Source organism: Acyrthosiphon pisum, chromosome A2 (assembly GCF_005508785.2).
Source record: "Acyrthosiphon pisum isolate AL4f chromosome A2, pea_aphid_22Mar2018_4r6ur, whole genome shotgun sequence".
In the NCBI taxonomy this organism is placed as follows: Eukaryota; Metazoa; Arthropoda; class Insecta; order Hemiptera; family Aphididae; genus Acyrthosiphon; species Acyrthosiphon pisum.
In genome coordinates, this window is record NC_042495.1 from 87,314,371 (window position 1) to 87,341,910 (window position 27,540).

Sequence of the window (27,540 nt, forward strand, 5' to 3'; positions counted from 1 at the left end):
AAAGATAAATACTTTTTTATCTAGATAAAAAAAAAAGATACAATTATTTTTTAAATGGTTGTAAATTTTGGTATATTTTAGTTGGGCACTAGGAACATAATAATAATAATATAAATAAAAATAATTACATTATTTATAAACCATAGATTTTGTTTGAGAATCTGTATAAATATTTAAAAATTTAGTACAATTTTGCGATTTTTATCAATAAAAAAAGTGTATCTAGATGAATTTATTTAGATTAGTAAAACAATTATCTAAGATGAACGTTTAGATACCTTGTAACTATTTATCTAGATAATATAAAAGATGAACAAATAATTATCTAGATAAGTCCGAACACTGGGTATATATACACTATAAGACCATATTTTTAAATACTTTCTGAAAGTATTTTTTTAAAACCATTTAATGAGTGTTCCGTGTTTATATTATATTATGAAATATCGATTCATTTAAATCAACGAGTAGTTTCTGAGTTATTTAACTTTATGTATAGGTACTACAGATAATTTGTCCCGAATAATAATTATACATAAAATATAAAACTGTTGTAATTTCGATTAGAAAAAAAAATAGTCTAGTATATTTATTATACTAGCTCATATTATACAGTTTTAAAAAATTATAAAATGTTAATATTATAATACCTAATATATTAGTTACTGAACATTTTAAATCATCATATGGTATCATTTAAACCTATTAGAGTGGACTTTATATTATTATCCATAGTACATACTTACAAATAAGACGTAATAACTCAGAAAGTATTTGTTCAAATATTGATTTAAATACATCAAAATTTTCATAAGAATGATCTGCTTTACAGTTAACAATAAAAAAAAAATAGTTATTCTATTATACATTCAAGTTTGAAAAAAATAAGTTTTATTACTGTACACAACAAGACGCTCCTTAAATGGCATAGACAGACCCAAATATTTTGAAAATATAATCTTTGAGTATACTTACAAAGTCTGATTTTTTGGATAATTTGTATGAATGCATGGGTACTATTATAATGAAAGGAAACATTTGTGATGAGCATGGTTCAATGGTTGGTGAATCATTCAGTATAAGAAAGTATTGTGTGATAATGAGACGAAAAACGTAGGCCACGTGATAATAATTGTAATTACGAATCCAACTGTTAAAAGGTAGGTATATGCAAAAAAATGTCTACCTACATGCGACTACACTATATTATGTACATATATATATAATGTTACTTTTATTATAATGTTTTCTGTATATAATACCGTATAGCTCTATAGGTGTCGCACTGTTTAAATACAGCCGGTGTTTAACAAATGTGTTTCGCACAATATAGGGTCGGCGGCGGTCGTGTGTGGAGATAACCCAAAAAGCTGCCCCCCTCCTCGCGCAAACGCACGCAAGCACACACCGTCGGTGTGTTTAGTCATCAGACTTGAAAAAAAAATAACAATAATTATACCTATACGAAAAAAAAGGGAAAATAATAATAATAATAGTAATAATAGGCAACGTCAACAACAATACATATAGCGTACATGGCGTCTCGCAGACACGATCCCAACAACGCGTAAGTACGACCCCCGTGTCTATATCATAATATCGCGTTTTAGATATTATCCGTCTTCTTTTTTGTTGTTGATTTGATCATACATTGTTCCTTTTCAATCACTAATCTTATCTGAAAGCAAAACAACAACGACGACGACGACAGAATATTTAACATGATGTCTACTAAAAATGATTCCCGTAAATTAATATCGTGTTCGTAATATTAATATTATTGTTTGTGGTGGCTGCGGAACAGCGAAACGCTCAGGATGTCCACCTTACAGGCCCGGCACAGGGGCCACAACATACCCGACGGCGTGACCACGTTCAACGAGATCGAGTATGACCGCGAGGGCGGAGTGTTCCTCAACAGGACCAAACTCGTGTTGTTGGTCATCATCGTTTTCCTGTTGACCGCGTTTTCGGCGTTTCTCGGACGGTACACGGCCGAACGGCAAATGAGACAGGTAAATCGGAAACGAACCGTAAGAACTTAAAAACTCACATTCGACTATACGACGGTTTTATTCGTTGAAATTATTTCCGTACAATTTTTTCTTACTTACGATATATGACAGTGGTCGTCAAACCAAATCAGTTCAAACACACATAGTTATTTACAATGAATGCCAGCGAACAATGTTTTATTTTATATTAGAACTAATACTTTTGATTGAAAGTATTGATAATCATACAAGTCATGACTAATTATTTTATAAAAACACACAAATTTAGTTTTTCCATTAAAATATAATTTTCTTCGTAAATTTGGTTAAAACCAACTCTGAGTACAAACCATCGGAGATATATACATCAAAATTATTATGTCGTATATTGTCTTTCTGTTCACGGGCATTTCATTCCTTACCTAGGTACCGTATCTAACACACAGTTGTAAAATAACAATAGTTTTAATTTATGTTGTTATACTTTAATTCCTAAGCTTTAACAGCTCCTAAATTAAATATCTAACATAATAACAAACTAGTTATAATTTTACTTTGTTAATGAAAATCAAAATTTACAAATAAATCGGTTTAATTAACCGGATTAATTAATAATTTATACTTAGTCAGTATACCTACTCATAATACTAAAATGTAGTATATGTCACAGTTTGGGTGCAAATATATAATAATGCAGTCGCACATTTTTTGTGATATTACACTGAACAGTTTCATTTTTTTAGAATATATTTTTTTACATAATATTATACACCTATGGGTTATGACCTACTTGATGTATCTATAATAATTTAAATATTGTTTATCGATTGTGAACAAAACTTAAATAAGATATTGAAACAAAATGTACATAATACTGATACAAACATTATAAAACATCAAAATATTATCTTCAGCTTATACTAAATACATAAATATATAACCTATAATAATGTTGACCTATGGTGTTTCCATATTATAGTGCGTACCAGGTACCTACTCTATGTATACCGTATACTCTCTAGTCTTGATGAATTTGTGAAAAAAATGTTCATAGGCAATTCATGTCTTTTATTAAAAAGAATTTAAAAAAATATATATATACATTTAATATATTTATTTATAGGTAGGTAAGTACATTTATTTTTGAAATAAATCAAAATAACGAAAATGAAAATTTGTTTGTTATTATTAAAATTCCTCCCTTATTTTACCAATGTCATAGTCTGGAACTTAATGCAGGTAATAACATATAAAAGACCAGTTTTTTTTAGCACCCTAAACTTTTTTATTGAAATGGATTAAATGTGGCTGAGTGTCTACCATCAACCAGTGGTGGATTAAGGAAGGAGCCACCACTATTCTGTATAATGAACTTTTTTCTACTATAAATTACCTACTTAAATTTTTATATCACTTGGAACTAAATCTATAATTAATTGTAAGCTATTTCCAAAAATAGGTTATATTTGATTTTACCCCGAAGTTGTGTTTTTGATGATAAGTATTTTAGGCGCTTTATTATCAACATAGCACCCACCATAAAAAATCCTAGATCCACCACTGCCCTCAATGATCTGATGAGAACATCACTGATGTTACCTAATAGTATCAATTAAAAATAAATCGAATTTGTTGTGTGAAAGTTATAAGCTATTCTACAAGAAATAACATAACAATATTATTACCTGGGCATTTTAACTGTTCATATCTTGCATTTTGTACACACATTAAGACATAATTCGAACACTTGTTTTAAATTATTATAAAATACACTAAACACTTACTAATTGGCTATTAAACATATAATAATAATATATACCTACCTCTGCAGACGTCTTAATCATATATTTTATCTTTTTATCTTACTTGTTATCCGGTTTATTACATAATTATTTGCGAGCCTACTTAATTATTAATTTAATTCCAAATTTGGTATCACCAGATAAATCATAAATCTATAAAGAAAACAAGCTTAATAAATTACAAAATTATACAAGTTGTTCTGCCTTTAAAATGTGTTTAACCTATAACTTATAATATGCCTATTCGTAGACACATAAATTGATTTTAGATGTGAGAAATTAAGTAGACATTGTTAAATGTGTGGACAATTTTATAATTTTTAATTCATTATTATATTTTATATTATAAAATACTTAAAATTATCATATTTAATGTAATAACTGAATGGGTTTTTAAATGAGTTACTACTATTATAAATAGTTTTAACTTTTAATAATCTATGGATTAGTAATCTCAGTACATTAATAATAATAATAAAATATTCGTATCTTCATAAAAAAAAACTATTTATAATAAAAATTTGACAAATCTATTAATTTGTACGTTTTGTTGAGTAATATATTTTTTATTTACGCTCAGAAACTTTTGGAAGATCATAAATGACCAAAAAAATAAATACGGTTCTTGATTTTAAAATAAGACACGTAAGAATAATGTTGATAAGTTTTAAAGTCCTGTGTGGCATTCACAAAACAAAACACGTACATTGATAGGGTTAATATTGTCATTATTTAGTACATATATCGTGATTCGTTCGTAAAGAAGGCTGACTCGGGCGTTGCGGACAGTCAAATACCATTTTTGGCCGTCGAGCCAGAGAGTTACAAGGTTTTTTTGGACCCGAAGTTGTATGCCGCCGATGGGACGGTTTCCAAACACGACGTCGATTACAGCGGCAGAGTGGAAGTAATTTTCCGGCCCAAGACCGATACGTCCGTTATTAGCTTGCACGTGGGACTTTTGAAAATCGACGGCGACACGATGTTAAAGCGCAGACTGAGCATGGACACGCCGACCGAACAAGTCCTCAAAGTAAGTGCACTACGATTTATGAATCGATTTTAATGTAAATATGTCCAATAACAATTATTTATTTTGACTGCGACGACGTTTCAGGATGATTCCAAATACGAGCTCAACACCGAGGTAGACGAAAGCCAGGAAACACTGACGGTCACCGTCGGTGAAACTCTTAAATCCGGACATTACTACAGTTTGTTCGTGAACTTCACGGGCACCATCGGCCAGAATCCCGAAGGAGGATTTTTTAAGGTAGTTTTTGATAAAAAGGAAGCTGTCAAAAACCAATGGTATGTGGCCACGAAGTTAGCTCCTCGCAAGGCAAGACATTTAATGCCCTGCGTGGATAATCCTAAGCACAAAGCCATTTTCGAAATGAGCGTGGTCAGAAGCAAGGACACTAGGGTTATTTTTAACACCAAAGTTAGAGCAACGGAACCATAGTAAGTGCAATCAAATATTGTATACAATGATCTATTGTTGAAAATGAAAACGAAAAAATGTTGTTTAATACATTTTATCATTTATACTAATCATAATTTAATTTCTACAACGTTAGCGCAGTGGTATGATGGTTTAATAATTTTTCAAGGGTGGGGATATGGCTGATTTTTTAACATGCACTATGTGATTTAAAAAAATATAATTTATGGTTATCAGCTTTTAAAAATTGATAAAAAGGTCATGGGGGATCTATCATAAAATCACACTAAGTAGGTAGGTATAATATTTATTTTGATTGGGTATATGATAATGATATAAATATTACATTATGTACCTATATCTAGGTAAAAGTTGGAATAAAAGTTTTTAATATTATGTTCATAAGTTATAATAGACTAAAACATGTACTACATTTAATTAGAAATAGTAGAAAAATATCCGATAAAACTGTCTAAAATACTGTTTGACACACTGTTTAAAAAAATTGATAAAAAAAAATTGTTTAATCGTGTTACAGCAATGACAATCTATTCGTAGATCATTTCGAGAAAACTGGACTTATCAGACCGGACTCTTTAGGATTGTTTATGTCAAACTTTAAGTCTAATCCTATACCAACAGACGGTTCATTAGAACTGACAGTATGGAGCCCCGATTCTACTGATTCCATTGAAATTATCACAGACGTAGTACCAAAAACGTTGGATTTCATGACGTCTTATTTGGCAACCAATTTTCCGACCAACAAACTTGATATTGTGGTCGTACCTAGTGCGGTTATGACTACAGCTGAAAGTCCAGGCTTAATCATGATTAAGTTTGTTAAATTAAAATTAATCATATTATAATCATATTAAATGTATAAATTACATGCATGTATTTTGTTGTATATTTTTAGAGATTCAATCTTAGGTACCATACATAAATCATCGATTATCGAGTACCAAAAATCCGTTGAGTTGATGGTCGTACACGTCATCCGACAATGGCTTATGCCATTACGAGGGCTTGATCGAGGAAGTAATGACGACAAATGGTTGAACGAAGCTATCGTGAATTTTCTTAAAATAGTAAACATCGATCACGTAAGGCTAAACAGTTATAAAATATATCACTAACGTAATGTATTGAATTTAATGTACCAACTGTAATCATTTTAAGATCAAACCAGCTTGGAATTTCGGAACTAGATTTCCTCTGGACACGATTCAACCAGTTATGTTTTACGACAGTTGGATAAATTCAGAGCCACTGGCTAACCATGAACATCATACAGAAATATATAAATACATAAGTTCTGTGAAAGGTATATGATGTGATTATAGTCGAATGCTTTGAAAATATCATATTCAAAAATGTATTTTTAGGTACATCAATATTGCGTATGTTGAACAATACATTTACAGAAGATATTTTTAAACAAACTCTTAGAGAATTTGTACACACGGAGTAAGTTAATTTAATAAAATATAATATGATCAATAATTTTAATTTTAATCAAATTTTAAAATACTTTGTTTATATTAAAACCATCGTAGTAGCAAATTTCAATACATATTGAAACGCCCTTATGAATGAGCGGTAGCTATCCATGTTAAAATTAATAAATACACGGCAATAATAGGATAAACAGTAAAAAAATAGCATTTTTAAATTTCATTAAAATAATACCTATATAATTTTTTTTTTAAACATCAATATTTTTTGGGTTAGGTACAGATATTTAATTTTTCTAACCAATTTTACTATAGACGTTTTCATTTTTATGGTTACTTATTAATAAAAACATATTTATGTTACATAGATTTTCCTTGAAAAAGAATAATATCGAGTAGCATGCTATGTTATTTTTATTAAGATTTCAACATAATATAACGTTAAACATTATTAATGTTATTATACATAATCAATTAAAATATTAATCATAAAAATAATAACACATAATCTAATAGGTATATAAGAATATTTTAAGTAAATAGGTAATATTAATAAAATGTAATTACTAATGCAATATATTATGATTAGTGTTTGAAGTATGAGAAATATTCCACTAAGTTGTGAAATATTTCAATGTTTTGTGAAATATTGAATTTTTATTAATTATTTCATTTTTATTTTTTAAATATTATTTTGTTTTATATTTTTATTATGTATAAATTACAATTATAATTTATATTATTTCATGTGAATCGTTAGCAAGAAAACTATGATCTTTATAATATATACCTAAGTACTGGTTTTCTTTTACTGTTTCTTTTTACTATTTATTATGTTTTTTGTTTTATATAATTATAATACATGTTAACATTAATAAGAAACAATGATCTTCATAACATAACATAATTATTACATTATATGATAAGTGATAACACATTATATGATAAACGTTATACCCAAGCGTTTTTTTTTTAAATTTATATTCCATTTTTATATTTTTATTTTTATTATGTTTTTTTATATACAATTATACAAATACATGTCATAAGGATTCTCGATCAAGAAAACTCTGATCTGATTTTTAACATACAACTATATAAGTACATATAAGTAATATAAGTATATATAAGTACATGGTACATATACAATATACCTATCTATTCCTTATTTATTTTACATTTTTACATCAAATAATAGGTACAGCAAAAAAATACAATATTATATTATTATACATTTAAACTAAGAAAAAAATGTGTGTCAATGACTAATGAGGTATTTAATTTATTTAGATTAATTATTTAATATTTTACAAAACAAAACTACAAAAATAATGATAATTGAAATATTTCACACATTTTGAAATATTTCATTTTTTTAAATTTTATGAAATTTTCAAACACTAATTATGATATTAATCATTGGAGTGGATGATATTCTACAAAACTAAACATATCTATAATAATAGGTATGTAATTAGAGAGCTGAGAGAGATATTTATAAGTAGTAAGGACTAATGAGCGAGATTATGGTGGGCTGATCGCTGATAATAGAGTTTAAGTAAGGAATTGTCAGTCCTGGATAAAATAGGTATTGGTAAAATGTCTGGTTACTCCAACGCACGATTTCATTTTTAAATATCAGGGATTGGATTACTGGATCCTTAATTGAAGCGTTATCTAGTATTTGATTTTGTATCAAGTATCAACTTAACGCTTCTTAAAGCTTTTTGTATGATAGGCAACTTTTATAGTTGATATGTGCATCGAAACATATTAAGGCACATTTAGCTGGTAAATCACTACATAGTATTATATGTTTATATCATAATATGTACCTATATATGTTTTTAGAATTTACAAATATAAAGATACAATAAGTTTTTGGACGTTGTTGGACGATAATGCCAGAAACAAATCCGTGAAATTACCAGAAAGTTCTGCTGTCTTGCAAATTGTGAATACGTGGATGAAAAACAAAAACTATCCGTTGATAAAATTACAAATCGATGGCGATGATTTAGTTGTGAAACAAGTAATAAATTGAGTTCGATTTCTGTTTTGTATACCTAATATGCGGACGACAGAATTTCGTATTTCACTATTTCTGTATTTGTACATTTTTTACTATAATATCATAATTGTTTTACTTTTATCCATCAAGTTCCGATTCGATTACGACGAACTTATACCCACCAACGATTGGATAATACCAATTACCTTGACTTGTGGCGCAGCGTACAGCACAACAGTATGGTTGGAAAACAATCCAGAAACCAGAGTGCCGGGATATATTTCAGCATCGAACGGCACGTGGATATTGGCCAACCAACACCAAACAGGTTAGGTCAGTGATATAAGAAAAATAAAGGCAATAATCAAGTCGGGTGTATAGGTTAGTTAGGTTGGGTGAGTCAGGTATAATATATGAGTATGTAACAACATAATTAAATAAAATATGTATCCCAAAACTCTTATGTTTCAATAGTATACAATATATAGGGTGTAACAGATAGAACTGACTTTTAGAATAACTTTTGTTTTAATCAATATTTAAATTTTTTTTTTTGATATATAATTTATAGCCACTTGCGCTACAAGTGTACTAAAAAAAAAATATTTTTATTTTTTTATACCGAAAGTGGAAATTTTTAAATTTGATTAAAATTTTTTTGAATAAATTAAAATAGCCAATTTGTGAATCTGATTATAAGAACTATTTGGATGGTAAAAACATTTATCTAAATCAAGTAGTTTATTTTTTAGAATTTTTTTAAATATCAGTATTTTTTTGATTCAATTAATTTGAAACGCTATAACTTTTTTAAAAATATTATTTTTGGAAATTTGCAAACATTGGTATATTTCTAAAACTATTTACTAATCCTATAATTTTGTCAATTTTTGTCAGAAGTTTAAGTAGCAAAAATTTTTTTTTTTTTTTTTAGGTCAGTTTTTTCTGTTACACTCTGTACCTATACATGGCTAGATAAACATTGTATACGAGTGTATTTTGTTGTACAATTTCAATTGTATAATTTTAATTTATTATTGTTTGGCAAAAAAAAAAAATCAACAACAATTAATTGGAATCAACTACAGCCACTGAACGATAATAATATTAAAATACGGAATTTATACCGTTAATATGATTCAAAATTAATTAAAAAGTAACAGTGAACAAATTAAAGTCGATAGTCGATACGTAATAGAATCTCCGTGACAATAATCTCGAATAATTGACACATCTAGGTATAAAATATGTACCTATTCAAATTTATTAATTATTATCATAATTGTTGGTATTCCAGGTTACTACAGAGTGGCATACGAGGATACTCTCTTGGATAGAATATCTTACGAGATAAGTAATGGCAAATCATTTGACGAGTACACCGTGGCACAGTTGGTTGGAGACATTTTTGAAGGAGCCTTCGCCGGTGTTATCGGATTCAGCGATGCCTTAGGATTCCTAGAAAGGGTTATTCAAAAAGCAGGTCCGTATCCTGGATACTGGCATGCCATTTTTAATGCGTTCAATAAAATAGAGATGGTGTTGCACAACACTAAACATTATGATTCTCTTTCGGTACGTATTTTACTCTATATCGCGTACACAATACACGTATATTCATTAGAATACATTGAATTGTTTAACTAAATTCAGAAAAGCACTTTAGTTATTAATTGTCACTTACCTAATACAATATATTTTAAACTAAATGCTTGTTAATATATTCTCATGCAACTGTCATCTGAATTCAGTGATATTTTCATTAATTAACCATAAACCACATACATTATTTTACCTCATACTAACCAGTAAATGAAAATAAAATAAATTTGTGTTTTAATCACATTCTGTTGAACGGAATATTTTTGTAAGCTATTTTAATTTATATAATAATTGAAATGTTAAATTTATAACCAAAGGTATATATGGAAATGGTGGTTGAAAAAGCATACGATATGTTTCAAACCAGTACAATTGATTCACCTGACAAAATATTAGGCAAAATGGATACGTTAAATTTTGCTGGACGTGTTGAATTGAAAAAATGTGTCTGGTGGGCTAGAGAACAGTTTAATGATTGGAAGCAGACTACAACTGATATAAATCCGTAACTACACATTCATTATTATAACCATATGTATTATTATCATTATCAGTTAAACCTAAACGTATATAAGAATAATAAATGCCAAATTATCCAGCGGTAATCTAAAAAAAATCAGAGCATGTTACTACATAATATTTTTCATCTGTAAACTGTAAAGAAAATCTATGAATCATAATTCATAATTAATAATATGTTTTTGTTAACAAGTAATCGTGACAACGAAAACCTTACGAAAAATCGGTCAGAATAAAAAAAAACATATTTAATTAAACATTTATTAATGTGTTTTTTTAAACTGTCAAAAATTGATATTTTCATATAAATACATTACTATTATGGAACTCTAAAAATTAGCTGTCGATTAATAGGGTTTTATCACTCATTTTCACCAACCTCCTCAGTCCAAAGACGTTCAACAGTCTGCGTGTGAGCGCCAGTTTATAGGCTAAAAAGATATCTATTTGTGTTTCACTCAAAAATACGTGAATAATTTCTAGTTGTTATATTAATTATTCTAATCTATGACAAACCAATAAATAACATGATAATATAAATAAAAATAAATAAAAGTATAATAAACCATGAAACGAGATAATATTTCTGATTTTTTTTTTACGATGATACAACAGTATAATTTTTAGATTAATTTCAGAAATGGAAATGGAATGATATTTTTAATATTTAAAATAATTTTAATTTTATCAACCGTTATCTACTTTTGCTAAAATATTGTGAAATTATGTAGTTGGTATACTATTTATCAGGTATTTATTATTCTAGTATTTGCGTTTTATTTTAATCATTTTAATTTTTAATTTAATCTGAACCAAACCATGCATTAGGTAGTGCATCACACATTCCAAGAAATTACAAACATTTGACAAACACTATTTCAATTAATTTTTTTTGTAGCATTTTTACTAAATATGTTAAATGAGAAAGGAGCCTCGTTTTTAATTTCGTAAAAATGCTTCGGGAGTTAAACATTATGACTTAAAAAAGCAAAAAAATTTGATATCATAAATTAAATTTTTTTCAAAAAACAAAATATCATATAAATAAAAATATGAAAATAAATTAACTGAAAAGTAAGATTGAGAGTGAAATAAAAAATATATTACTAATTTTTAAAACGTTAATAAAATTAATTAACACAAAAAAATACAAATAATACAAATTACCTATACTCTTAATTTTTGTTGTTACATAATATTAAGACCTAATGAGAGGTTCATTTCAATTCAAATTTTTCAACATTTAAAATATATTTATCCTCAATAAATTATATTTTTATAATTTCTCTGTAACATGATATAAATCTATAAGAGTCTATAATTGAATTATTTATCACAGTTAAATATCTATATGTTATCAACATATATAACATGTGTTAGAACTTAAAATTATGTGATTATTTACTGTAAGCAAGTATAAACTAAAATTAAATAAAAATAAAAAAAAGGCACCCATTAAGTATTAAACTCGAATTTAAAATGATTCAAGTTTATTAAATAAGTAAAGTTATAAGTAATAAAAATAAACAATAAAATTGCTGCCATAATCATCAAAATTCGTTTTTGATGAATTAAAACACAGTCAAAAATACACGCTCGTGCACGAATCACTTTAAATCAAAGTTACTATTGATAAGTTTATATGATTATCTTAGTTCGGATGTGTTGTAATTTAAAAGTTTATATGACGTGTACAGCATAATATATACATAGTACACATACGACACACACATACACATATTAGATAGATATATACATATATATATAGGTATTATGTGAGATCTTAATTTTCTTTAAGAAACTTTTGTGTTTACTAAATGTTTCATATGTAGGTACCGTACTAACTTATTGTTAATTTCCTTTACAGTATCGCACCGAACGATCGTAAATCCGTTTACTGTACTGCCATGCAATATGCCACCAAGTACGATCATAGATTTATGTTGAGTAAATACACAAGTTCTAAATGGGCGCCAGACAGAAAATCCATAGCCAAAAGCTTTTCGTGTTCGCGAAATCCACAATTTTTACAAAAGTACATTCTAATACACAAATATAACGATGAACAGATATTATTATATATTATAAATTCTATATTGTGAAATGTTACAGGATATTGTCAGCGGAAGAAGTGAAATTCGACGACTTGACCGACATCTGGCAATCGATTTTAGATAATCCAACGGCAGGTCAATACCCATTCAATTACTTGAGGAACAACTGGGAAACGTTAAATCAAGAGTAAGTTTAATGTTGCATTTAAAAAACAAGTTATCATTTATGTAATGTATGAATTAGATATGCAGACACTAATGTTGGGTTATTGAGTACAATGTTACATGCAGGAATCCGAGCTTTAAATAGCCTAGCTGATCTCGAAATATTACAAAGTTTTTATGAAAAATATTTCGGGAACACCGTCGAAAACAGGAACCCAACATTATTGGAAGTCTTACATCTCGAAGAAGAGATACTGAGACAGAAGATCACGTGGAAGGAAAAATATGAAAGCGTGATATCCAGCTGGATAACTCCGAAGACAGCCAAGAGCGATCTTAGGGTCTACAAGATCGACGAAGGACATGGTAAGACCGGAGAAAGCCAAACCGAAAACAACGTGATAAAGCCGGGTGAAGAAAAACAATCTGTCGGCGGTGTAAAAACCGAAGAGACCAACCGAGAAAGTATTACTCTTCCCAAAACGGAAGCCCCCAAAGCATACAAACCCGTGGTAGTCGATGTGAACAAAATACAAACTCCTTCGGTGGACACGGGTAAAAAACCTGAACCCGCAGCGGTGATCGCCACCGACGAAAACGAACCGCCTACTGTGACTACAGCAGCCCAAGAAAGTACACTGGCTGCCGTAGAACAAATCAAACCCGCCGCTAAAGAAATAAAAACGGCCATCGATGAAGTCAAACCAGCCGCCACTGAAGAAATAAAAACGGCCATCGATGAAGTCAAACCAGCCGCCACCGAAGAAAATAAAACAGCTGATGTAGAAATCAACCCAGCCGCCGAAGAGAAGAAAACAGCTGATATAGAAAACAAACCAGCCGCTGAAGAGAAGAAAACGGCTGATATAGAAAACAAGCCAGCCGCTGAAGAGAAGAAAACGGCTGATATAGAAAACAAACCAGCCGCTGAAGAGAAGAAAACGGCTGCAGTAGAAATTAAACCAGAAGCCGAAGAAATTAATAAGCCCGCAGCTGCAACGGCGGCCAAATCTAGTAAGCCCGTGACAACCGAAGATGAAAAACTTGCGAGCGAAACACATGAATCGGCACATCCCGGAGTAAATAGCCCCAACGAGGTGGCGAACGATGAGAGAAAACCCGAAGCGCCCAAGAAAAGAAATCGAAAAGATTTATTAAAACGAACAATAAGGACATAGAGAAGTGAACACGAGTGAATAAAAACCACGAATAAACAATGCAAACTGTATTATAGTTTATAAATTATAATAATATTTATCATCGCACGTAAAAATGTAATCTCGCACCAACACGTGGCAAATTTATGTTTCCAGAACGATTAGGAACGGAAATTATCGAACAATGATGTATATTATTGTTATTCAATAATTTCCGTTGTCCCGGCTTGCGCCCGTCATTCATTTAAAATAAAAACTATCGTGTTGAATTATTTTAGAGGACTCGGAAGTATATATTATGATTGTATTATATTTATTAACCGTAATAATAACATTATTGTGTCTTAATAAATTTTATTTAGATGTATGTATGAAAAATATATTAATAATATTTACTATTGTTTATAATGTGTACGTATTTATTTCCGCGTATATTAATAATATTTAAAATAATCTTATGGTGTCTATAATAATAATAACAATAATAATAATAATAATGAAATTTTATAAATATAAATGTCAAATTAAACAAACGTTATTATTTAAGATAATGAAATACATTATGTTGTCTCTTCTTTTTTCGAACCACCTGCTTGATCTTGCAACACAAATGCGCTTTGGTAATGGGGCTTCCACGATACTGTCGGACGTAGGAAATCTAGACGATCGTACAAATCTTCTGTAAGAAAACATGGACAAATCAACAATAAGTGCAATATTTTACCGCCGAGGTTTTTCCACGCAGAATTATTATAGGTACACAAGTACATTTTCTGTATTGATCACTTTCCAAATGTTTATTAATTGCGTATAAATATTAATATACAAATTACAAAAGTGTATGAAAAAAAAAAACATACACATCGAGTAACTATGAATAGCGTTTATTAGTCTCCCCTTTGTCCCTACCACTACACTTACTTTGATTTGAACCGTTAAAATAAATATAATATTAATATATTGATAGTTAAAAGTAGAATATATTATGTTTGAATTTAATTTGCTTTTTAAGTTCCGTTCTCGACATTAAATAAATTAAGAGATCCTTAATAAACACAATGATAAACTACTTTGGAAAGCAAATATTTGTCAAAACCTACTCATTTAATATAGATAATTTATGTACCTGCACGTTTAAGAGTACTTTCGTCAATTTCCAAGTACAAGTTTTCACCGGTATCATCATCAACACTATTGTCATACGAATAATTGTTATAAAACGTTGTGTTCGTATAGCCGATCATTGTTTTTCTAGAATCAACCATGCCATTTTCAATGTTCATACCGCAATTGCTGGTAGTGCAAATTACTTCAATGTTAGGGTTTGATTCTATGGAAGTAGACTTTCGAAGTTCAAAATTGTTCACGTGCCCTAGATTACATTCTACAGAAAACAAAATGCTTACAATATATTGTTATAGATTCTCAATTTTTTTCCCGTATACCATTTTGGAAAATAATGTTATGTCATGACTAAATAGGCTTATGCAATTGAAAAATCATATAAGTAACAACATTCGACGACACGTTGGTCGTTGGCCAGTCGTATCAATTTTGGTATACTATTGCACTGACAAGTTTTAATAACTATAATGACGAACACTTATTGTCATAAATTTCAAACGTACTTTGAATTTGACGTTGGTTATAGTAGTAATAGCAGCACATCATTACCGCCATGCATATTGTTGACATTATCAAGAAGCTCAAAATAACCAAGATGTCAGAAATCCAAACAGTTTCATTGTTTATTGGATCTAACTGAAGAGCATCGATGCATTCACTGTCATCTAATAATATTTAAATTTAAAATAATATTAATTATCAAACAATAATTGATTCATTATTTTTAATACGGCCAAAGTGTTATGGAATATGTACTTGCTAATTTCTAACCACATACTGAATTATGCACGTATTTGATAATATAATATCGAATATAAATCACGGACATTCCCCTCCAGACATTCCCACCCTTACGATATATTTATGATGAGGACATTCCCCCCCTTTTAGATTCTGAGCGGAGCGATGAATGTATTGATTTTACAATGATGTGTGTATTTTATTTTTTATTTTTTTTACTTCTTTTTTTGTGTATGTCATCACGGTTTGGGGCAGTAAAACTGCTTCAATTTTCTTCAACAGTATCTTGTTCGATGGGAAAGAGAATCTAGTTGGTACATTCGGGAGGTAAAATTTTAAAATTCTTAATAGTTTTCAAAAGCACCGGGGAAAACAACATAAAAATTAAGAAAAAACGGGAATTTTTACGCAAAATCAGTTTTTGACAAAATCGATTTTGGTTATTGGTGTAACATTTAAACAAATTAACGTGTAAACATGAAATTTTCACCGCTCGTTTATATTTACATTTTCAATGAACGATAAAATTTTCAAAATATTTTGATTTGTTTTGAACTGTTTAGAACCATTTTTTGTTTCCAATTTTATTAGTCTTCTTTTCTATGAATGTCAATAAAACTTTATTTGTTGGGTAACATAGGCGCAAATAGCGTTTGAGATTTGGGGGGGGGGGCTAATATGGCTAATAGGGCCTTACTTTGATAATATTGAATAAGCTTAAAACAAAATGTAGGAAATGTTTGGGAGGGCTATGGATATTTGTTGGGGGGCTTAGCCCCTAAAGCACCCCCCCCCCTATTTGCGCCTATATTGGATAAAAAAGTTTGAAAATTTAATGCAAGGTCCCTGATATATTGTTACAATGGAGTATACATCAATACAGTCTAGGCCATATACAATTAGTCGTGGTAAAATTGGTCGTTTTGTAAATAGGTCGTTTGGTAAATTGGTCGTTTGGTAAATTAGTCGTAGTGTATTTTCGTCGCAAAACGTGAATACTGGTTTAAAAACGTCATGTAGGTACAAATGGACAATATAATCATTATTAATAAAAATCCTTAGTCACCGTTTTTATTTACATAAGTATTTACATAAAGTATAAGTATTTAAAGTTCAAATCTTGACAAAATACGGCGAAATCACGAAAATTAGAAAATTATTTTGAGTTGGCAATTCATAAAAATTTGAAAATGTAATACAAGATTCCTCATAAGTTTGTCTACCTTAATCCAAAAATAAAAATGTCTACAGATAAATCAAATTAAATTTTTATGAGGGTTTGAAATTCATATTTTTACAATATTGGATATTCACTCGATTTCTCATGTAGCAGTTTTGTTATTTTATTGTTATTCAAAAACGAATAACTGTAGATACATGAAAATTTTACTGAATGAACATAATATATAACATAAAACATTTTGACTCTTTTGGAGCTGTTTACGGACATTGTCAGTTTTCAATTTTTTTAGTTTTTTTTTCTATAAATATCAAGTTAATTTTGTTTGTTGGGTAAAACAGCGTGAACATTTAATGCAAGGCTGATATATTGTTACAATATAAATTGACAAATATTAAAAATACATAGGCACAATTTTTTTTATAATTATTTAAAGTTCGAATTTTGACAAAATTTATCGAATTTAAAATTTAATAATTATTTTGTAAGTAGTTAAAAATTTATAAAATGTTCAACTTTTATAGCTAAGGATTAAAAATTTAAAACAAGGTTTTACGTAAATAGGTAAATATATAAATTACTTTATTCACAATAATATCATCGAATATACTTAGTAATATCATAGGCTGACTGATCATTTTTGCTCAGAATCATTTTTCTTATACAATGATATCTATCATTGAATTCAAATTTAACATCATCCATTACAATGACCCACTTGTAACCTACTGTACAACAGATCGACATCCACTTACCCGCCTTTTTTTTTTAAAAAAGTTTGCTATTTAATAATATTATTTTATTATTTTATATGAAATTATAATTTTGTCTATTGACTAATATTTTTAAATATTTCCATAATTATAATATTTTTTTAACATTCTTTTAATACCTATAGTTGGATTTCCTACACAGATTCATTGATTTTTATTTATACTAGACATTGGTAGATAGTGTTGATTGATTTTTTATTTATTTTTATTTATTTTCCATTATTGAATCATTTTTTATCAAACAAATGTATCAACTATTTTTTTTTATTTTAGTATTTATTTTTTACGAATTTTTCAAATTGTTGTGGCATAATATTTATCTATTTTAAATATTTTCATAAAAATAACATCATTCAGAACAGGCATTCTATTATATCAATTATTGGTCTTCGCTAACTGATAAAAGTATGAAATAAAATACAAATCACCTAAGGTTATAGTATCACATTTTTATCGCATTCCTTTATACAGTTATAGATATATGTAAATTTTCATATTTACTTGAAAAACTGCTGTTGCATGCTACACATCCTTCAATATGATTACAAATTTCCGTGGTCACATCGCACATACACTTATGCATACACATTTCTCCATAATAATTTTTGGGACAAGCTACAATGTAAATAAATAAATCGATAAATTAAACTTAAACCCACAGAAATAGTTATACTCATATATTATGCACTGTGAATACGATTTATTGTTGTAAAAAAGCGAAGGTAACTAATAGTTTTACAATAAAATCATGAAAATTTTAATAATCTAGGAGAACACCATTGGTGCAAATTGGGGGGGGGCTTTGGGGGACTTAATCCCCCTCAAATGTCGGTCAAGTCCCCCCAGTTAAAAATCTAGTAATTAGTACTCATTTTTATATTCTGTGGTATAAAGGAATATGGCCTATGGGGAGGGGGGCTTTAGTCCCCCCAAAAAAATTAGTCAATTTGCGCCTATGTTTAAATATGTAGAACATATTTTATTTTGTGTTGACATTTTGGCATCGTTATAGTAATGTGTATTGATGTAGAACCATTGATAGACCACACTCTCTTATATTGGTTCCCTAAAACTTCTTCCATCTCATAATAAGCACAATTTATTACAATATTAGACCAGTATTCGCATTTCACACTCACATCCTAATGTTTTAATAGTATACTCTCTCTAAAAATCTACTGCATTGTTTACATAATAGACGCTTTTAAAATTATCTTTACGTTTTTGGACGAATAGATTAGACAAGAAATAATTGGAGCGGATCTGAACCCTGTTTTAGGGGAGGGGGGTGAATAGAAATATTCATGAGTGATTTAAAAAGTACAATAAACACTTTACAATAATTATATTGTTAAAAAACAGTCCAAGGGGGGGAGGGGGGTGATACCACGGCGTTGGAACCGGAAGACTTTATAATACAAATCAAAATAAGCTATCTGGGCGTAAAGACCTAAGTGTTTTGATTTCATCAGTTATTACTATAGGTATTAATGTATTATAATTAAGACAACAGTAATAAGTGTAAATTACAGCATTTGTAACGATTTCTAGTATCGAAGTATGTTTTATTTTATTTTATTATCATTCTGTTAAGTTAATTCAACCAAAATCTCTATAAAATATTTAATATTAGGTATGTATAAAGTAAATCATTAAAACTTTTATTTAGTAAAACAAGAGTTAATTACTACACGCATTGGTATTAATCATTATGTTTAACTTATCAATGAACTACAAAAATAATTATTTGATTCAATGTAATATATTTTAAAATATAATTTTTTAAAATTCGTCCATTTTGACATGGCTTAATGCAGATCAAATAAAAAGTTAGGCTTAAAAAACCAAAAGAAATATATGAAAAATACATGTACAATAAATATTGTATAATAATAATACTAATTAGGTGAGGAGTTGTTTATTTTTTTATAATTATTAGGCACTCCCTGAGTCACACACAATGATAATAATGATTACGCAACTTTAATTTATTTAAAAATAATAACCAAATATTTTGTTAAAAATGCATCCCCTACTATACTTTATTATTGAGGAAACTAAAGCCGTAGGTTGTTGTTTAAGCTATTAGGTAGGTATGCAATTATGCAATATTACATGTTAGTGTCAACTAAACTTTTAAATCAAGGAATATTTATTTAAACCATTATAATATAATATAATACATATTAAACAAAAAATAATTTATTAAGTGGTTTTAATTATATAGCCTATATAATAACTGTATGGATGTATAAACTAGATTTAAACGTAATATTTAAACTCAAATTAACCACAGGAAAAAAACTAAATCATTAAAATTGGTAGTTTACTTAAATAAGTACCTAGTGTTAAGTTATGGGTTTTATTAGAAAATTTACAAACTAGATAAGTTGAAAAGTTAATGAAAGAGCAACCTAAATGTTTAATTAGTTAATAACCATTTTTTTATGAAAACTACGAAGTATATAGGTATACCTATTATAATATTATATTAGGCGATTTTGTTTTTGCGATCGATCGAAATAAACATAAAGTTTATTTTCCACGTCGACGAGAGAAAAAAAGGAAACAACAAATGTGAAAAGTTTTTCACGATATTGAAAATCAGAAATTGTGATAAATTTTCGGTAGTAAAAAAAAAAAAACAGGAGAATATTACTATTTACGTCGAATTTCGATGGGTTTACACGCGTTTCCTTGGTTGAATGTCACAAAGTCAGGAAACAAATCGTGCACGTGTTTGGTCTAAGCCGGAATTATTATTATTATTATGCTACACGAAGTTCCGGTCGCCCCATGAACCGTCGACGACCGGTTTACTGAAACACTGGTATAAATTGTAACCGTAGTTTCCCGTAATACCGTCTACACAAAACGTCATCTGTTTCACCCTGTCATCGGGTGAAATGTACATTTCACAATGAAATAATAAACAAATATAGTATGCTTATTTATCATATTATTAATATTATTAATCAATCCCACGTCACAGCCACAGTGTACACCCGACGTCAAACTGTGAGCTAGTAGCATGTAGGTACCCTTTAATATACCCTCTGCTCGATATTACTTTTTTCCTAGAAAATGTTAATAATTTACGTACGTAGGATGCGAAAATTATTACGAAAATAAAACTGTTTTAACGACGAGCCATCGTCCGCGATATTCTAGTATAATAATATAGTATTATTATATTGCAGAAATGATTTGTGTGGTTATTATTATTGCCGAGCGCGATGAAAATATGTAAACCCCACTCGCGTGATTTATGTCGAAAATATTTTTCATGAGCCATGACGTAAGTACCGGTTAAGATTTTTTTTCTTCCCACACTTCACTTTGGTAATGTTATAAAATCCCAATATATCATATGCCTATATAATGTCAAATCAACTACGAAAGATATCTTACTAATATTTCATTCGTATGTGATTGTGAGTGTCGCATCGTTAAGTTATCGTGATTTTTTGTTTATTTCTACAATTAAAACTAGAAACCTTAATACAATTAATTTACATATTATTATTTAATTTATGCGATACACAGAGTCTTTAATCTCGCGACTCTGTATTATAATAATATTATCTGTAGTTATAATTAAATAGTTAAATTAAATAGTACAAACGAAAACGAAAATGCCATAATTTAATAATTACAATTAGAAATTAGAAAAAAGTTTAAATCGGAAATCAGGATGACTTATCGTCAAATTCATTATCTGTATTTTCCTCTGATTTTCTTTTCTCGTAAACTTTCTTTTTGTGTGACTCAAGTGAAACGCAGTAATCTCGTTTTTGACATATGTCAAGTTACAACAATATTACTTTATAAACTTAATGTATGATTTCAAACAAAAAAATAATACTAAAGCTATGAAGACCATATGTTTTTAATTTTAATCCTATAATCGTTCAGAAAAATATTTCTATATACTATAGGCCATAGGATATAAAGCGTACCTACCTAAGTATATGAGCACAAGAAATTTAACCAACTCTAATCTAGTCTAATAGGTACTTCGTAATCTCATATTTTAATAACAGATATAAAAATAGTTTATACATTTTTACGAATAAATCTTTTGAATAAAATATAGGTACCTACGTAATTTGTTTTTTAAACTTTAAACATACAATAGTACATACCAATAAATAATAATTAATAATCCGTTCCTTATGAATATTTTAAAACAAAATATTATAATATGGTATAATTCAAGTTTTATTTTCAGAAATAAATAATATATTATTTGTACCTACCTATTATATTATATAAATAAATTATTAATTAATAGGTAGGTGGACCTAGGTACTTTATATATATATATATATGTTAAAAAGATAATTTGAAAATATTAAATCCTAAGAAATAATTTAAATCTCCAGTCATAAGTAAATTCAATTATTGAAAAACTGATAAAGTTCAAATTTGTATTTTCGTGGGTTATTAAATTAAACTAAATTTCTTAATTGTATTTATACTCGCGTGACAATATACTTATTAGTTATCTGTTATTCTTATTCATAAATGAACATAATATGAACAATTATTTTAACCATAAAATAGTCAATATGATAATGAAATTAATATCGTTTATTTAGTATTATTATACTTATGAATGATCTCATGAATTTCGTAATAAAATATACTGTTATATTATATAAGAACACTTTGCTAGATGCATATTTTAGTTAACCTTTATGGATCATCAATAATCTAATTTTAATCTTAGTTGCTAAGACTAAGGAATATAATGTATTATTATTAAACGAATTTAATTGTCGTGGAAAATAAAGTAATAACTAATAAATCAAGACACAAGAGTACTAATGAAGTTTATCACTGTTCCAAGACAAATTGTAATTGCTCTTTTATGTATAATTATTGATAAGTTAAGCAATAACAGAATGGAATTTTTACGTACAAGAATTAATTCTAAACAGTGTCATCTAAATCAAATGTACTACCATAAACCCTTAAAGTTGAATATGTTAGCTGCTCCAAAAGACGAATATAACTAATATTATAATATTTATCGTAGGTACTTATAAAGTATTAGTTACCAACTTTACAATGCCTCTCAATAAAACTCTGAATAAAATTAATCTTTCTCGATACATCTTTCTTCTACATCTACCATCATTTTAATTTATAACTTAAAAATCAACATTTTAAGTATGTTTTTTTAGTTTGTACAAATCATATTAAACATTATATTATGTTATACTGCTAATATAATAATAAACAAATTAATTTACGAAAACGCAGATTATTTATATTTCAATAAATACGTGGGTATATGTTATATTTAAAATATTATGATGAACTGGAGTAGGTAATGTATTTTTGTGGAGTATAATATATTACAAGTATATGAAATGTAATACTATGTTGAATACAGTTTCGATTAAAATATTATGTTTACTTTACATAAACGAGTACGCTATCTGTCAGTCTCAACCTAAAGAAATACCCCCAGCAGTAAAGTCAAAACGTTTTTCTTGTCTAGATGGCGTAAGTATTTGTAAAATTAAAATTGTTTTATCTGCAGCTGTTTTATAATTATATTATTATGTCACAAGATTATCTCGTAGGAAATAGGAATGCCACAAGTACACTGTAAGAAGGCAACTTAGTGATATATTCAATAAAAAAAGTCATCTATATGGCTCTTAATGTTTAGCTCACCTTCTGAGCACGTGGGTCCGGAAAATCCGGGTTCACACAAACAAACTCCGTCGGTCACCCTACATTTTGATTCGTTTTGACATCTGCAAGTTGAGTTGCAATCTACACCGTACGTACCAGGTGGACAAACCTTCTCACAATCTTTGTCGGTCAAACCAGATTCACTGACACAAACACCTATTTCATAAAAACATAACAATATGGTTATCAATAAATGAAAAACATTTGCACTATTAGGTATGTTTAATTTTGATCATTAGATATTATTATTTTAATCTATATTCTAAATGGTATTTATAATAAAATATCGCCACCCCAACCACCTATGACGTTATCCTTTCCATGCAGTTTATTTTTTTATTCTTTATTTAATAAGTTGTGTAAAACAAAATTTGATCCATCTAGTTCCATAAAGTATAATTTATTAATGTATCACACAAGTGAGATGTTTTTTTCTGTCCCATGATGACAACATTTTAAAATAAATTACTTCGTTCTGAATGTAAAGGCCTCTGTACTTGGATTTCATTTCATCACACAGGAATAATATTTTTCAAAAATACCTACCTATTGGTACTATACGATTACGCAGCTACACCAGCTTTATTCACTATACCCCACACTACCACACGTCACAACAGTGGCGCAGCGAACTTTAAATCATATGGAAGCAAACAAATTATTTATGACCTACCCCACCCTACTCCAACTGATGTATACTCATATGCTCAAATAGGGGGGGGGGGGGAGTAGCACCCAAAATAAAGTTCAAAGACTGACCGTGTATGTGGGCTTTATGAGGTTATGACCCACCACCACCCCCCCAGAAACCAGAAGCAATTGCTTCTGAAAAATATGATTCACTACGCCACTGCGCCACAGTATCCAATCTGTCACACCGTGGAAACACAAGCTATAATACGTATCAGATTATAATGCATAATATATCACTAAAACCGTCGACAGGTTGTTTCCATTTGCATAATAGTCAAATGTGTGCTAATTACAATCACACACCGTCATATTATTTTCCCCGTCGATTCTGGACTTATTCCCAATAAGACAGTTCTTTCCCGACAGACCCAATGGACATGTACAAGATCCTTTAAACAAATAAATAAATAATAATACGTAGTGTAAATGTGAATTGTATTATGACGTATCAAACCACCGACAAAAATTTATTTCGTATTAATTGTGTTTGATACTTTTATCTGTATGTAAATTCGTGTTAGATCATCCATATTTATATTTTAATGATAATAATAGTTAAACTCAATTAAAATAATTTTACATTTCGCTTTAATCATAAAATAGTATTCACACTTTAATATACTACACCGTACCAATAACTGGATCACACAGGGCACCACTTTGGCATTTACATTCGTATTGACATTGATAGCCATAGAATCCTGACGGACAAGTCAACGAGCAATATTCTCCAGTAAATCCTGGACTACAAGCACAATCGCCTGGAAAATAACATAATTATTATATTACCTACAGTAATTCAGTAGTTTTATTTCTGATTATATTTAGTAAGTACTTATTTAAGAAAAAAAATGTATTTTTAATGATTAATTGTACCGTTTACTGCGTTACATTTCCCGCCGTTTTGACATTTACATGGATTCTGACAACTTTTTCCATAATAGCCCGGAGGACAAGTAAATTTGCAATTATTTCCTGCATGTTCTGGTTGGCAAGAGCAAGTTTCTAGAAAATATCAAATTATTTAGATTTTCTTAATACTATTATCAAAATAAACTACGAAACGTTTTCTAAATAGTAGTTAATACACATTAAGATGACAATTCAAGTACTAATATAGGTATAGTAATATAGTAGTAAAATATTCGTAATTTAAAAATTAAAACTACAAAATTATGGAACCTTTCAAACAATTAATATACTAACAACTAAATTCCACCAATATAGACCTAAGTTATAATATTATTAATTTTGAATTTGAATTTAAATTATTTATACCATTTACTGAACCACATAATGTACCATTTTGACAGTTGCATTCATTTAATTCAGCATCGTGTTCTTCAGATCCAGGTAGACAAGTACAATTACCTGACAAATATAAGCATAATACAATTAATTATATTATTCAGTTAAGATTAGTTTGAATAAAATATTTCAAATACAAAATATAATTTATCAATTTATATTCCAATACAAAACATTGTACCTACCATTAAATATATCGCATTTTGTACCATTTTGATATTTGCATTCACTTTGGCATTTATAACCATAAAATCCTGGGGGACATTGTACTTCACAGTTAGTTCCTGTGTATCCTGGTGAACAGTTACAAGCACCTGAAAAATATCTATATATAATTACTTATAATATTACTCATTTTATTTAATGAAACCTATTTGGAGATTTTTATTTAAAAAAAAATTATTTTACAATATTACATAGGTAGATCATATAATACCATTTACAGGATCACATTTTGCACCAGTTTGACATTTACATACATTTTGGCATTTATGACCATAATATCCTGGTGGACATGGATCTTCACAATATTTTCCCCAATATCCTTGCTGACAAGAACAATTACCTAAGAAATGTTTTCCAACGGTATAATGTTATAATAAATTTATAGTAATATTAATATTAGGTTCAGGGTAGTATGAGGTGAATGTATGGGATTTTTTTCTGAGATAACCCTTTTTAGAGTAGAGAAAATTTTTTAATCTTCAACATTGGTCATTGAGGGTAGATTCTGGTAGACATTTTGATCTAGTTTGGTGTGGTAAAAGGAATGTAATTACCACTTCCCAGTAACTTTCTTAATAATAATTAAAAAAACTAACAAAAAACAGCGGGAAAAATAATATTTAAGCAATAATAATTTAAAAAAGGCGGGTAAGTCGTGGATGTCACTCTGCTGTACAGTAGGTTACAAGTGGGTTACTGTAATGGATGGAATTAAATTTGAATCCAATGATATTATATCATTGTATACGAAAAACGATTCTGAACGGAGATGATTTGTCAGTCTAGGATATATTATTTTTAAAGAAAAACTTATGGAGAACCTTGTACCAAATTTTAAAAACTTAGTTATAAAAGAAAAAATTTTTACGATTTTTCAACCACTAAATTACTTGCAAATTTTCGCAATTTTGACATATTTCGTATAAATTTGAACTTTAAATGCTTATAAATAAAAATTGTGACAATGTATTCCTTTTATTTTGCAACTGCTATTGTAAAAATATGTTAGGAGCCTTGTATTAAATTTCCAAATCTTAGAATTAAAAAGAAAAACTTTTATGAATTTCTGTTTAAGATTATTTGAACATTGCCGTAATTTTTACGTATTTAGTCAAAATTTGAACTTTAAATGCTTATAAAAAAAAATTGTGCCTATGTATTTTTATAATTTTTGAATGGGAGTTAGAACAACATATTTGGACCCTTCTATTACATTTTCAAGTATTTTGTCCCAGCTAATTTTTTTTTATCAACATTTATAAAAAAAAAATCAAAAAAAATCGATTATTTCAATTGCCTATAAATAGATTAAAAATTAGTGAAATATTTTGAAAATAAAACTATATAAAGAAAATGTCAATTTAAACAACTGGTAAAATTTTCAAGTGTCTACGACTCATACTTTTTGAATAATAACAAATATCAAAAATCGTTTGAGGCTAAACCGTTATTTAATGCGGTTTTGTAAAAATTTAAATTTCAAACACTCCTAAAAATTTTTTGTCTTAGTCCGGTTGAGTTTTTTTTACAGATATTTAAAGAAAAACTTATGGAGAACCTTGTACCAATTTTAAAAGCTTA

General features: G+C 28.5%; 2 protein-coding genes across 7 annotated transcripts in view; one reads left to right on the plus strand and one right to left on the minus strand.

The window, feature by feature from the left end:
* Positions 1 to 1,433: 1,433 nt before the first annotated feature.
* LOC100573638 (aminopeptidase Ey) lies at positions 1,434 to 14,341 on the plus strand. 3 transcript variants are annotated; one of them, XM_008187070.3, is made up of 15 exons: positions 1,434 to 1,567; positions 1,805 to 2,015; positions 4,533 to 4,829; positions 4,914 to 5,260; positions 5,779 to 6,078; positions 6,160 to 6,346; positions 6,423 to 6,567; positions 6,629 to 6,710; positions 8,549 to 8,729; positions 8,859 to 9,036; positions 10,006 to 10,283; positions 10,628 to 10,815; positions 12,697 to 12,864; positions 12,942 to 13,070; positions 13,128 to 14,341. In XM_008187070.3, the coding sequence occupies exons 1-15, from the start codon at positions 1,536 to 1,538 to the stop codon at positions 14,224 to 14,226; spliced, it is 3,822 nt and encodes a 1,273-aa protein (XP_008185292.1). In that variant the 5' UTR covers positions 1,434 to 1,535; the 3' UTR covers positions 14,227 to 14,341. The 3 variants fall into 3 exon arrangements, with proteins under 3 accessions (XP_008185292.1, XP_016661739.1, XP_008185294.1); XM_016806250.2 differs by having other exon boundaries at positions 4,560 to 4,829; XM_008187072.3 differs by having other exon boundaries at positions 4,563 to 4,829.
* A 160-nt stretch (positions 14,342 to 14,501) lies between these two features.
* The window catches only part of LOC100160627 (protein draper), a 16,852-nt gene continuing 3,813 nt past the window's right edge, over positions 14,502 to 27,540 (minus strand). The window contains exons 5-14 of one of the 4 annotated variants that reach the window (XM_016806254.2): positions 26,171 to 26,299; positions 25,920 to 26,048; positions 25,729 to 25,797; positions 25,303 to 25,431; positions 25,059 to 25,187; positions 23,713 to 23,889; positions 18,526 to 18,639; positions 15,834 to 15,995; positions 15,332 to 15,589; positions 14,502 to 14,884 (exon numbers count right to left, since the gene is read on the minus strand). In XM_016806254.2, coding sequence (XP_016661743.1) covers positions 14,766 to 14,884; positions 15,332 to 15,589; positions 15,834 to 15,995; positions 18,526 to 18,639; positions 23,713 to 23,889; positions 25,059 to 25,187; positions 25,303 to 25,431; positions 25,729 to 25,797; positions 25,920 to 26,048; positions 26,171 to 26,299 — 1,415 coding nt within the window. In that variant the 3' untranslated portion in view covers positions 14,502 to 14,765. Of the gene's footprint in view, positions 14,885 to 15,331; positions 15,590 to 15,833; positions 15,996 to 18,525; positions 18,640 to 23,712; positions 23,890 to 25,058; positions 25,188 to 25,302; positions 25,432 to 25,704; positions 25,798 to 25,919; positions 26,049 to 26,170; positions 26,300 to 27,540 lie in introns of all 4 variants that reach the window. The other 3 variants (XM_008187073.3, XM_016806253.2, XM_008187074.3) reach the window with 3 other exon arrangements.

What these genes read in the sequence shown, in the direction of transcription:
- LOC100573638 (XM_008187070.3), top strand. Translation starts at nt 1,536, where the DNA reads ATGGCGTCTCGCAGACACGATCCCAACAACGC. An exon ending in ATGATTTAGTTGTGAAACAA is followed by an intron (nt 8,730 to 8,858) that starts GTAATAAATTGA and finishes TTATCCATCAAG; the next exon opens with TTCCGATTCGATTACGACGA. An exon ending in GGCCAACCAACACCAAACAG is followed by an intron (nt 9,037 to 10,005) that starts GTTAGGTCAGTG and finishes TTGGTATTCCAG; the next exon opens with GTTACTACAGAGTGGCATAC.